This window comes from Aulonocara stuartgranti (genome assembly GCF_965226115.1).
Source record: "Aulonocara stuartgranti genome assembly, chromosome: 1".
Taxonomy (NCBI): Eukaryota; Metazoa; Chordata; class Actinopteri; order Cichliformes; family Cichlidae; genus Aulonocara; species Aulonocara stuartgranti.
Window position 1 is genome coordinate 1,950,139 of NC_138939.1, and position 12,362 is coordinate 1,962,500.

The 12,362-nt window shown below is 47.8% G+C and overlaps 1 protein-coding gene across 6 annotated transcripts in view; it reads left to right on the plus strand.

Annotated features, from left to right (window-relative positions):
* Window positions 1–12,362, plus strand: part of adamtsl3 (ADAMTS-like 3) — a 199,478-nt gene that overhangs the window by 71,574 nt on the left and 115,542 nt on the right. The window contains exon 1 of one of the 6 annotated variants that reach the window (XM_082540084.1): window positions 2,039–2,113. The exons of the other annotated variants lie outside the window; for them this stretch is intronic. Coding sequence (XP_082396210.1) covers window positions 2,069–2,113 — 45 coding nt within the window. The 5' untranslated portion in view covers window positions 2,039–2,068. Of the gene's footprint in view, window positions 1–2,038; window positions 2,114–12,362 lie in introns of those variants that run through there. 6 annotated transcript variants of the gene reach the window in all.

A 12,362-nucleotide genomic window follows, 5' to 3' on the forward strand; every position in this document is an offset into this window, starting at 1 on the left:
ATTAATTCAGGAATACCATGTGATTCCAGTATTTCAGCTTCTTTTGGATAATGTCAGTGCATCGGAGGCCAGAGTTCACCTCTGCAGTTTCAGGGCGATTGTTTAGTTGATATGTCGTCATGCAACCAAATTCCCACTGGTTGGACCATCACCAGGGTTGCCTTCAGAAGGAGAAGAGGACCTCGTCACAGGCCCTCCAGGAGTTTTTGGCAGCAGCAGAAAGACGCTCGTAACTCGACCTGTCCAGAACAGACGATCGAAATAATTTATTTGATGTTGGCATTTGGATTTGGCTCCCGAGACTGAGAGCGCGTCAGAGAAGTTGTCAGTGTGGCTGCATTTTATTAAGCCCAGCCTCAGGGGGCCACAAGCTCCCAGTGCCAGCCCCCGGCCCGGGTAAACGGGAGGCTAAATGGCTTCAAATCCGTGCCGTGCGGCTCCATCTGCTGCGGTGACAGCTTGGGAAATCAGGGAGCAGCCGAACGTGCCCATTGTAGCTGCCTGTTATTAAAATAGAAGTGCAAGCTCTCAGCAGGTTTGCATGTTTCAGCTCACCAACCCGTCCGTGTTTCGATGTTTAATGCTCAAAGCTTTGAGCGTGAACGTGCCCGAGCTGGCGTTGTCTCCACCGGCAGCCAGCGGCAGCGGGAACACCAGAACAATCTGGAACAAAGAAAAGTGATATCATGACAGGAGCCAGGACAGTGCTAGCTTCTCAGGCTAACGCAGCCCTGAAATGCACTTCCTGTTTCTGTTACTTTGTTAATGTTAATGTCTGAGCGAGCAGTGATCACACACAGATACACGGCACGGGCGGTGCGATGCTTTTGCTCTGTGCGGCTCATCCACCCGTCTGCGTTTAAGCAAAGGAGGCGTTTCAGGAGGTTCTTATTCATCGAGTCCAACCAAGTCATTCAGTGCAAAAAGCACTTTGTTTATGTTCTGTATGAAAAGCTTAAGGCTAATGCTCTGCACAGGCGGCGTCTGTTTATGACACAAATATCATCTGTCTGCACGGACGAATGTTTCAGGCTCACAGGACTCGTTCATGGATGCACATGCAGTTCATTGCTCGGTGATCGGCGCTGTGCAGTAGTTGAAGACCAGACGTCAGCCTGAAGCTGGACGTTCCTGACACAAGCTGTCGCCCTGATGGCAGCCGTGTAATCTCCGCCCTGCATTTCCTTTTATCAGGGCTGCTCGCCTCCCCCGGCTCGCTCCCGCCGCCGATGATAGCCTGACATGTGCATCCCGTCACTCTTAGCAACCAAATATTTGCCTTCATCTCTCAACCTTCTCACCCACATCACCTCTCACACTCACACACTCACACACACACACACACACACACACACACACACACACACACACACACACACACACACACACACACACACACACACACACACACACACACACACACACACACACACATCATTCCTCCGCCTTCAGATCCTATAATAGCTAATAGTTGGAACATTCCTGTGGTGATTCAGTTCGGTGGAGGCTGCCCACCTCCACTTTCTCGCTAGCATTAAGTGCAGGGTGTTGTTTCTGGGCTCGTCAGACTGTCATTTCTTCAGTCAGAGCTTATGAAACAGAAATGTTATCTAACGAGACTTTAGAGGAGAGCACGAGAGGTGTCGAGATGGGAGAAGATCCTGCAGTCGGTGTCGGGCTCTTTGTTTCTGTAACATAAAAGCATCCAAATATGGAGACTGTGCAGAGGCAGCTGCAGCCCTCACACAGCCCGAAGAAAGGAGTGCTCATGTTAGCATGCTGACATTAATTAGAAAGGGAAACTGGGCATCCGCTCAGGTTTCTTTTTAGCATTTGTCACCGCGTAGTTTGATGTTTAGTTTATAGAGCCTGTTGAATGTTGGATTTTAGATTACTCGGTGCAACAGCATCTGTCTTAACAAGAAGAGTCGTCACCCTTCATGGCAGCACCAGTTTGTATCGTGAGGTGGAGAGGGAGGGGGCGCTCCAGTGAGTAGTTGATTCCCTGTAAGGACCACAAGAGGAGAAACTGGTAGAAAGCTTCAACAGATCCAGGCTCAGGGAGCACATGACCTCAGACGACCCCAGCCCACGACAGGACGAGCGACTGCAGGTGAAATAATGATGGAGGTGTGGAGAGTCTCCACTTCTCCTCTCACACCATGATCCCATCCTCTCAGATTAACTTTCCATAAACATCAGACTGATTTACTCCTGGGAGCTAAATGTTCTTTGACATTTTATTTCTGCACCTGAGTTCAGTATAAACAGAGTATAGTTTTGCATTTTCTTATTAGTTTTTATTTATTTCCTGAATAAATGTTTTGTTTTGAGGACACTTCAGTTTCAGCTCGTTTCCAGACTGGTTTCGTTTTTAGTGGTTTCAGTGTTAAAGTCCCAGAGGCGAGGTTTTGGAAGATCGGTATGGATGTTTTTTTCTTGTAGACATCCAAAGCCTCATCAGACAGTTTGTGATTTAGTTAACTGTATTACCCTCGTTTGCACATTCCGACACGGAGCGCGGTCGCTCGATGTTTTTGGACCGTTATGAAACCCTCTCGTATTCACTCCCGATGACCATGGGAGAAGTACGAGGACACAAGCAGAGGACAGGTGGAGATAAGGACATTGTAGGAAGTTTCTCTGCTCTCTCCAAGCCTGTAATGTTCAGTCTGAATCACACAGCTGTCGTCTGAAGGTGAAGGTGGGCGTGTTCTCCACGTCTTATTGACAGTGGACATAGATGCTTCCTTCACTCCTCTTTCAAACCATCTGTCCTCTCTGTCCAAAATGTGAACGTTGGCCGGTCCGTGGCGCAAAAAAGGTTGGGGACCGCTGTCGTAAGGCAAGAAGATCCCCTACGGTAACATTTCCATGTGGAATATCATGCAATGATCCGAATTTCGGTACAATATTTAAAAAGTCTCCTAGAAGCTGCCGCAGGTCACAGTCGCTGGAGAGAATCTGCATTCTTTTCATTCCTCTTCTGTGATGCGAGTGCTCGCTGACCTGTGCCGGCCCTTCATAGGTGGTAAGTTGTACAAGTCAGCGGGGGGCCCTGGGAGATTTCACTTCTAATTGGAGCTGTTAAAGTAAGTGGGCAGGAGGGTGATGAGGGTAAGCGAGCATGAGGTTGAACTTCCTCCTTTTTTATTTTGGAGCCAAATATGATCTGACAGGAGAAATGTTTTCGACCGCCGTACCTGTGCACTGTTGCGTGCTGCGTGTGGTCTCATTCTGCATCGGCGTGCACGCCAGCACACCTCGAAGCACCTGCTGGGACGAGTGTCTGTGCACATGCTCGTCTCTGCTTTTATGGGGGCCGTGCCCTCCCAAAAATAAGCTGATTAGAAATATCCTCCAAAGTGTGGAGGTGCTTTTAGGCCACCTCTGTATCCCAGGCTGGGTTCAGGGTTCAGACTGGATGTTAGGATGGGAACAGGATGAGCCGGGTTAGGTCTGCTGCTGTTTACCAGCCTGGTGGGTCTATAATTGCTTTATCGAGTTCTCCTCACGGCTGCGCAGGAGGCAGCTTTATGCTCGAAGGAAAAGTTCACATTTTGTGAGCGTTCTTGTTTGCATTTCTCTCCAAAAGTGAGATAAGGACGTCCGCATCGCATCTCTGCACCCACCTCTATTTTGGACCAGATTACGCTGGCTGTGCCTCTAATAGGTCTGTCAGAAAGCAACAAGAAACAAATCCTCAAAGATTCATAAGACAAAAATCAATTTATTGTTGCTTTTATATATTTTAACTGTATTTAATGTGACACAACGGTGGCTGCAATAAACCTCGAAACTGACGGCCAGTGACGAAGATCTGAATACCAGCAAGATGGCAAAGCTTGTTTGGCACTGGGACATTAAGTGCTTATGTACTAAAGAGCACAACCGTGAAAAGTCAAAGAACAGCCATCGAATGTTGGTTTGAACCAGGTGAAGCCAGCGAGTCTGCCACAGCTGTGCACAGCTGGGTGTAGCCAGAGACGACCGCAGAGTGTTTTTACTCTAAAGGCCGAGTCCGAGGGCCAGATTCACCCTCGCCGCACATAAAAACTACTGCAGTAGTTATGAAAACAGTGCAGCCACAAGATTGCAAAATATAGAGAGAAGAATATTTAACTCCAGGACATGAAGTGATTTATTAATCTTTGCAGTTTGCTGCTGGTTGTGCCGATACTTAAAGCACGTCTCAGTTTGTGTGCTTGTTCTTGAAATGAACCGACTGCACCTGTGAACTAAGCACACACCTATGAACACTACTTGGAGATTGCACTCGCACTATTTTGCCCCGATGTGGGATTAGCTTAAACCTGCATGGCCAGCAGGGGGCGACTCCTTCTGTATAAACAGCCTGTGTATCTTTTGTTCTGTGAGCTGGGACTGAATCTTTTTAGTAGATTAGAGAGTGAAAGCAAAGGTAATAAAGCGAGTGATAACGGAGCACAGCTGAGTCCCAAGGAACACACAAACTGCAGTCTGAGGGCGTTTGTGACTCACTCACCAACGTCCCTCGAACCTCTTAATGTGAACTTTATTGCTCTTTAAAAGAGGACATATCTCTGCATCCAGCAAAGACGTGTCGCACCAGGATCTCTTGCAGAAGGGCAAAGATGGCCAAAGATACTGCAGATCAGATTTATTTGTCTACAGGTTGTTTCAGCTTCAAACACTCCTTCAATAAAATGAGAAGCCTGTTCCGCTCTCTTCCCAGAGCTTATGTGAAGCGTTTGGCTAAATAAGTCTTGATTTGACTCATGAATAACATCTTATGTTGGCTGACACTCATTAACCTTTTGATTAAGAACACTTCTCAGAGTAAAAGAGCCCTGTGGATGAGTTCACCTGCTGAATGTCTCAGGTGTAAAGTGACACTCTGCTAACATCGCGCCCGCAGCTTTCTGTCATATAATTTGCTCAAAGTGACTGCAGCTTTTACGCACTCGGGTCACGAATTCAGAGCGATATGTGAGCAGAACGGCAACGGAGCACAGTGGGTATCTATTGCAGGACGCACTGGGCGAGAATCAGACAGACTCAGGTTTAATGCAGCAGTGTGCGACGTGCTCGCTGTGCAGAAACGAGGCTATAGCTCAGGTTTGGAAAATGAATCCTTCTCGTTGGCGTCCTGTCGGCTGGTGACGCTAAGAGCTTTAGCCGCACCAACATGCATTGTAGGTGTCACCGCTCAACTCACCGTAAGCCTTTTACTTTGGCCACTTAAGGTTTAAAGCATGTATTATCAGGGGCGTGGCCTGTTTAACTGACAGGTGGATGACGACATAGGCGGCTGTAGCTGCTGGAGCCTTTTGGATCGTTTTGAATGACGTTATCTGAACACTAACAGCCCAAACTCCAGTTTTGGTGAAATTCTACGATGTCACTGAGCACTAACCAGCAGCTCTCTAACCAAACATCCTCGCAGAAGCTACTTACTTAGCGCCATCTACCAAATACAGTCGCGTAAAGCAGACAAACCTGTGGCTTTGAAATGTCAGGCTGCTGTCGCGGCGGCTGCATCATTCATACAGAGTCTGCAGCAGGAAGTGGATCTTTCTCACATGTTTAGATTAGAATCAGCATGCTGGTAGTTAGAGGCCAGGTTTGTCCACGGGTGTCCCCGTAAGCGCAGGAAGAGGCTCGTGCTCGTGCCTGTTTTGAGCTTGATCGGAGCCAGCGGGACGACGCAGGCCTCCCCAGTTTTCTCATGATTAGCCCAGCAGGCTTCCAGACTCATTTCCTCCATTCATACTATTGTAGCCCCAGACATCCACGCCTCACTCCATCACTCACGTCTTTTTCCCTCCTCCCACCTTTCAGCCTGTTGTCGTCCTCTCTCCCTGCATCTCGCATTGACCCACAGCTTCCTTTTCCACACCTCTCTGCAGCCTTGATATTCAAACACAGTAAACGCGAGTGTCACTGGCGTGCTGCAGACTTTTACAGGAAACGGCCGAAGACTTAATAAGTGCCTCAGTGAGAAGAGAAAGAGGACTATTTTTAACATGCTGAAATTCACTTTCATCTATATTAAAATGTCCATATATGCAGAAATGAAATGCAAAATGATTATTGTGCTGGAATCGTTTTAATCGCCTGACTCTCGCAGAAGCTGGTAGAGAGGAATTACATTTAATTCCTAATGATGTTTTCTTTTGTTTTATTTTAGGCAGTAATGTGAGTGCTGCAGTCTCTGTGCTGGTTTGTAGGATCATGAGATCGCACTGGGAATGGGGGCTTCAGGTCACCGATAACTCTGAATGGAAGAAGTGATCAGGAGTGATTCCCAAACTTCCAGAGTCCGTATGTGGTGGGAGGGGATGCACGTGGATTTCAACCCTTAAAAGTGCAAAAGGTTCAATCATCCATCTTCTTCTGCTTATCCGGGGCAGTGTCGGGGGGCAGCAGCGTAAACAGAGAAGCCCACCCCTCCCTCTCCACAGCCACCTCCTCCAGCTTGTCCTGGGGAATACCAAGGCGTTCCCAGGCCAGCCGAGAGATATAATCTCTCCAGCGTGTCCTGGGTCTGCCCCGGGGCCTCCTCCCGCTGGGACATGCCTGGAACACCTCGACCAGGAGGCGCCCAGGAGGCATCCTTGTCAGATGCCCGAACCACCTCAGCTGGCTCCTTTCGATGTGGAGGAGCAGCGGCTCTACTCTGAGCCCCTCCTGGATGGCTGAACTCCTCACCCTATCTCTAAGGGAGAGGCCAGCCACCCTTCGGAGGAAGCTCATTTCTGCCGCTTGTATCCGCGATCTCGTTCTTTCGGTCACTACCCACAGCTCGTGGCCATAGGTGAGGGTGGGACGTAGATCGACCGGTAAATTGAGAGCTTCGCTTTTACGCTCAGCTCTCTCTTCACCACGACGGACCGATGCAGCGTCCGCATCACTGCGGCCGCAGCACCAATCCGTCTGTCGATCTCCGGCTCCCTTCTCAGGTTCAATCAGTATAATATAAATGTACTCGTGACAGTGGACGATGTAGCAGTGACCCTCCAGCTCACAGAGGACCAGAACACAGCCAGGACCGCCATCATCAGCTGCAGTCTGTCCAATCACAAAACAAGAGACTTTGTGAGGGATGCTGGGATTTGCCGGGTATCAGACACTGCACTTTCAAAATAATCATGAACATGTTTGTGTATGTATATGTACAGAATTCATACTTTACTCGTGAAATTAAAAAGAATGCACTATGTTGGGGGTGGCTGTGGATCAGGAGGTCGAGCAGGTCAGTTGGGAAGTTGGTGGTTTGATCCCAGTCTGCGCGCCAAATGGGCAAGTTGCACTCAAGTTCATTTACTAATTTACTCTTAAGTAAGAATTATGTATTTAAGTGTGACTCCCGTGTGCCTGCCTGTATACAGCGGCTTTATTTATCCATCACCACGTTTGTGCACTTTTCTCATAGTTGGACGTTATAAGTCAGCCGATGGCCAAATAGGCCAATGAGCCATCGATGCTAAGCCTGTGTGAAACACATCGTACTAATGCTTCTTTAAAATTCTCTGAATCTCCTATTTCACAGTGAAATAACACAGAACTGTTGTAACGACTGTCACGGTGAGATTTCTTTTCAAAGATGATTTGTTTCCCTCTCTGCATTTCTGTGACGCTGTCATCAAAACAAAAGTAATTTCCACAGGAGAGGGAAAAAAGGCAAAGCCTAGTTTAGCTTTGCTATCAACAGTGCAATTTCTCCTCATTGCTTACGCGGTCATGACTCCAATCGCTCGCCGAAGAGGAAGGTGTAAAGGCCAAACACGGCAGAGAGAAATTGGGTTTTGAAAAGGATGAATGAGATTTGCTGGGAATTTATTCAAATCCAGAGCTGATGAGTCCTTCACTTCTTTTGTTTCCACTTCACGCTGCACTTGCTCTGTTGTGGCACGGTCTTAATAGTTTCTGACAGGAGGCTCTCTGCATGTTTCCAGTGTTTTCCGACGTCCAACGCGGCGCTGACAGTCAGCGATGGCAAAACGTACAGCGTGCACGCTGCCGTGCGGTCGAGGTGATTTGCTTTTGCGAGCTGCAGGTTAGATCCTCCTACAGCTGTTAGCGATGGAAATCAGACTGAAGGAGTATTGAGTGCTCGAGACAAACGGAGCTGGAATTAGAAGTGGGTGCTTGCTGATTAAACTGGGAGCGGGAACAATGGATTGATTGTAGTGGATTCATACAAGTGTTTTCTCCCAGTGCTTTGGCTGCTGCCGGAGAGAGGAAATGGGCTCTAATGGCAGACGGCGTACACAGAGCTCGGACCGTAAGGTAGCCGAGGAACAGCCCAGGCGGCAGGACGGGCTGCAGACACCAAAATGTCTTTTAAAGTTTAAGAAAACATTTTTGTTTTAAATGTGTTCAATAGTGGTTTCATTCAGACGTTCGGCACGCGCTTATTCACAGCAACCAGAGCTTGCCTCAAACATCGGCCTTTACGTTTATAATGATGTAATCACTGCGTTTTAGATGCATCCTTGACCTCCTCAACATGTCCTGAAGTTCTCCAGCAGCCTGGTAATGAACTCATCATTCAGGGGAGAGATCTAAAACCTGCAGGACACTGAGGCCTGGAGTTCCCCAGCCCGGAGTGTTCTGCTCGTGGATCTGCAGACCACTGATGGATGGCGTCCATCTGCTTGGTAATCACAGACTGCATTTCCTGCCTGAATGATGCCTCAGCGTGGACGTGCGGCTGAGCAATCCAAACCACGCAGCAGCAGATTAATGTGATCGGCTCCAGATAACGACATTAATTTATGCATCCTGTAGATTTCGTGTTGTTTCTGTCCACACCAGGTCTGTAACCTATCATGTGACCCGCTTCAGGCCAGATATTGAAAGTGTTCAGATCTGGTCTGGAGTAGAGATCTGCTTATCTAAAGCAGGGCCTGGCAGGTGGGGGAACCCCAAGGTGGGAAAAATTTCTCACTTAGAAACGAGTCGCAAAAATAATTGGTGGTGTTTTCTTTTCTGACCAGCTGCTCTGAAGCTTTGCTGCTGTTTGTGGTGCGTTCAGCAGCACACGCTGACGTTACACGAGCTGCTAATCAATCAGCGCTAAACTGCGCCACACGGTTTCATCGTTCTTTCTAAAGACTTTTCAGAACATGGAAAAAGCAGATACCTTCAAAAAGTCGAGGAGGATGAAGACTGTAGGTGTGAGCTCTAATCTGACAGTTTATCTCCTACAGTCGGAGCAGCAGACATGGCCTCGTGTCTTTCTGCTCGTTCCTCTGGACACGTACAGCTGAACCTGCCACAGTCAGAGTGTTTGTGCCGCCTCTTCTTCTGTAGCTCTGCACGATGTGATGAGTGTGTGGGCGGGATCGCAGCGTGACCTCACTTTTTGAAGAATATTTCTTGATGAGTATGTCCAGGGCATCAGGTAGCAGCACATGAGAAATGCACTTCATATTGTTAATGCCCCGCCCCTCCCTGAGCCTGGTTCTGCTGGAGGTTTCTTCCTGTTAAAAGGGAGTTTTTCCTTCCCACTGTCGCCAAAGTGCTTGTTCATAGGGGGTCATATGATTGTTGGGTTTTCTCTGTATGTGTTATTGTAGGGTCGACATTACAATAAAGCGCCTTGAGGCGACTGTCGTTGTGATTTGGCGCTGTGTAAATAAAACTGAATTGAATTGAGTGAGCATTGAGAAGCGCTGTAATCACTGGTGGAGCACGTGAAGCTTGTTTTTCAGCTCCCTGCAGATGTGTTTGATGGGTCGAATCTTTTGTAGTATCCTGTGGATGTGAGATTATTCTTGTTATTCACTGCCACAAATGACTCTATTGTCTTTATTACTTTTTGAGATTTTTCACATCCATCAGTTGGAAACTATCAGCAAACAGGTACTCGGTGTGTGCCCAGGTCGCAGCCAGCAGCGGGGGAGCCGCTTGTTTTTGTTATTTGGCTTTAAAGCTCCGATCCTGTGAGCTGATGTCAGGAAACTGCACCGAGTGAGTCATGTTTACCAGCCGAGCAGCCAGTAGAGGATACTAAAGAAATGAAGCAGCGTGGGTGGATGTGAATCGATGACTCTGAATTCGAGGGGACGCTAAAACATTTTCCACTGCGCAGAGACAAACACGGGGCGCGACGCTCCGAGAGGCCCCGCGGGCCACCCACTCACCAGCAGCCATCAGTTAGGACCAAACATTTACTGCGAGTCCCGTTTCTCTGAGCGCCGCTCCGGGTGTGCACAAATCCCTGGCCGCTAATTTGTTCTGCAATAATTCTCAAGGCCGGGGAGGAAACTGTATCTGTGAGAAATAAGGAGGCTCTCACTGTAAATCACTCGACTGCGCGTGACGGAAGAGCTGCTCTCCAGCGGCTCCGGGGAGATCGAGTGGCTGCTTTTTTTATTAAACGCAGCGTGGTCGTAAATCAGCCGTCTTTATCATTTAGGGGGAAAATCTACATGAGCGCTCAGTGTTTGTTTGTTTTATCATAATTCTTGGCAAAGACAGCAGAATATTTCCTCTTCTTACTTGGAGGCAGAATCGTGTCGTCTTGATGAAGCATTTATCCGTGCCGTGTTATTCTCTTCTTATCTCCCTCTGCTCGCTCGACCAGGAGTCTCTGAGGTCTCAGGGATTCACATTCAGGTCTGAGAAATCTCTTTCTCTCTGCGACAGAGAAATGTTTTTAATGTCTTTAATCTTTAATAAAACATCGGTATGTAATTACTGCTGCGAGGGTAAAATCCTACACTCATATAACTCCAACTCATCACAACACTCACCAGATGTTTTTATTGTGAGGTAAAAACCCTACAATGTAAGAAAGAACGATCCTCTATAAGCAACGACTTGGCGACAGCGGGAAGGAAAAACTCCCTTTTAACAGGAAGAAACCTCCAGCAGAACCAGGCTCAGGGAGGGGCGGGGCCATCTGCCAGGATAATATAAATAAAAACAATAATGTGATAGTTATAATAAACAGAAGTGAATCTTAGAAACATGTTCAATAATTTAAAGCAGAAATATTCAGAGCAGCTTTGCGTGATTCACTGTTCGGCCCACACGGAGCTGGAGCTGTGTGAGACGACCATATCTGCTCGCTGCGTCTGATGTCGCTTATCGAGTCCCAATCCTCCCAAAATCAATCAAACTCTGAGAGACTGCTGAGAGTTAAAAATCCTTTCAGCTCCAATAAAATGATCATCGTTCTCCGAGCTGCTTTAGATCAAGTTTAACACCCAAAATTAATGATCAGTGAGTCGGTTTCCATCTACAGATGACACGGCCTGCAGCATGTTTGTAGGGTTGGTCGGAGTGGGTTAGTTCAGCTGTTCTTCTCAGTGACCGTTCATGTTGGAGGACCTGAGATGTTTGAGATGATCCAAGATGCAGGTGACCAGACCGTCACAGGGCAGACGCACACAGAGGCAGACAACCGTTCGTGCTCACACCCGACATGCAGGTCAATGGGAGGAGTTGTAATACCTGCTGCTCCCTCTAGTGGTCAGCCCTGGGCATCAGCTGCATCCATCTCACCGCTCACCTGTTGGACAGGAGCGCTTCTGGGCTAATTTTCAGGCTCTTGTGCAGTCACCTCCCTGGTAAATCATCTGTGTGAGGACAAACATGGTTCTAGACATCTGACCAGTTATCAGTTTTTAAAATTCTACCACATGACCACACACACCAGCCGAAGACTCACAGCACTGGGACGATAAGGGAAATCATTTGGCATCTTTGGTGATGCTACATCATTTTTCCCTCTTTTATAACCTGTTCTCCAGAAAGCACACAGTGGTAATGAATCCAACATTTAAACTATTTTAAGTTCGATAAATCAAACAGCGTGGCAAATTAATATCCAAATAAAGCACCAGAACATAAACCCCAGAGCTGCTGCTGCTGCTGCTCATACACACACATTAAAGCTGAAAGAGCAACTTCACCACACACACACACACACACACACACACACACACACACACACACACACACACACACAACAGCTGCTGATGTCCTCCAGAGACGCAGTTACATCACTTTGAGGCTGCCGGTGTCACAGCGTGCTGGTTGGTTTGATTCGGGTCACTCGCTGTGCCCACCACGTGTTGCATCATATGAAATATTTACTGAAGTAGCTGCAGCCTCAGTTTGCATATCCCAAGATACATAAACCATAAGCCTAATGACTCCATCTGTTATTTTCTCACATCACTGTCAGGTTTTGCGCTTTTTTGCACACTGCTAGGTAGCACCAGGGTCCCCTGGTACTCCACCAGTCAGTGTGTGGATTTATATCCAGCATGTTTCACTCAGCTGTCCTCCTGCAGTCTCAGCCACGCCCGCGGCTTCTTCTCCGTCTCTGCTGCAGCTGATGAGATTCCTGATTTCCATTCTGACAG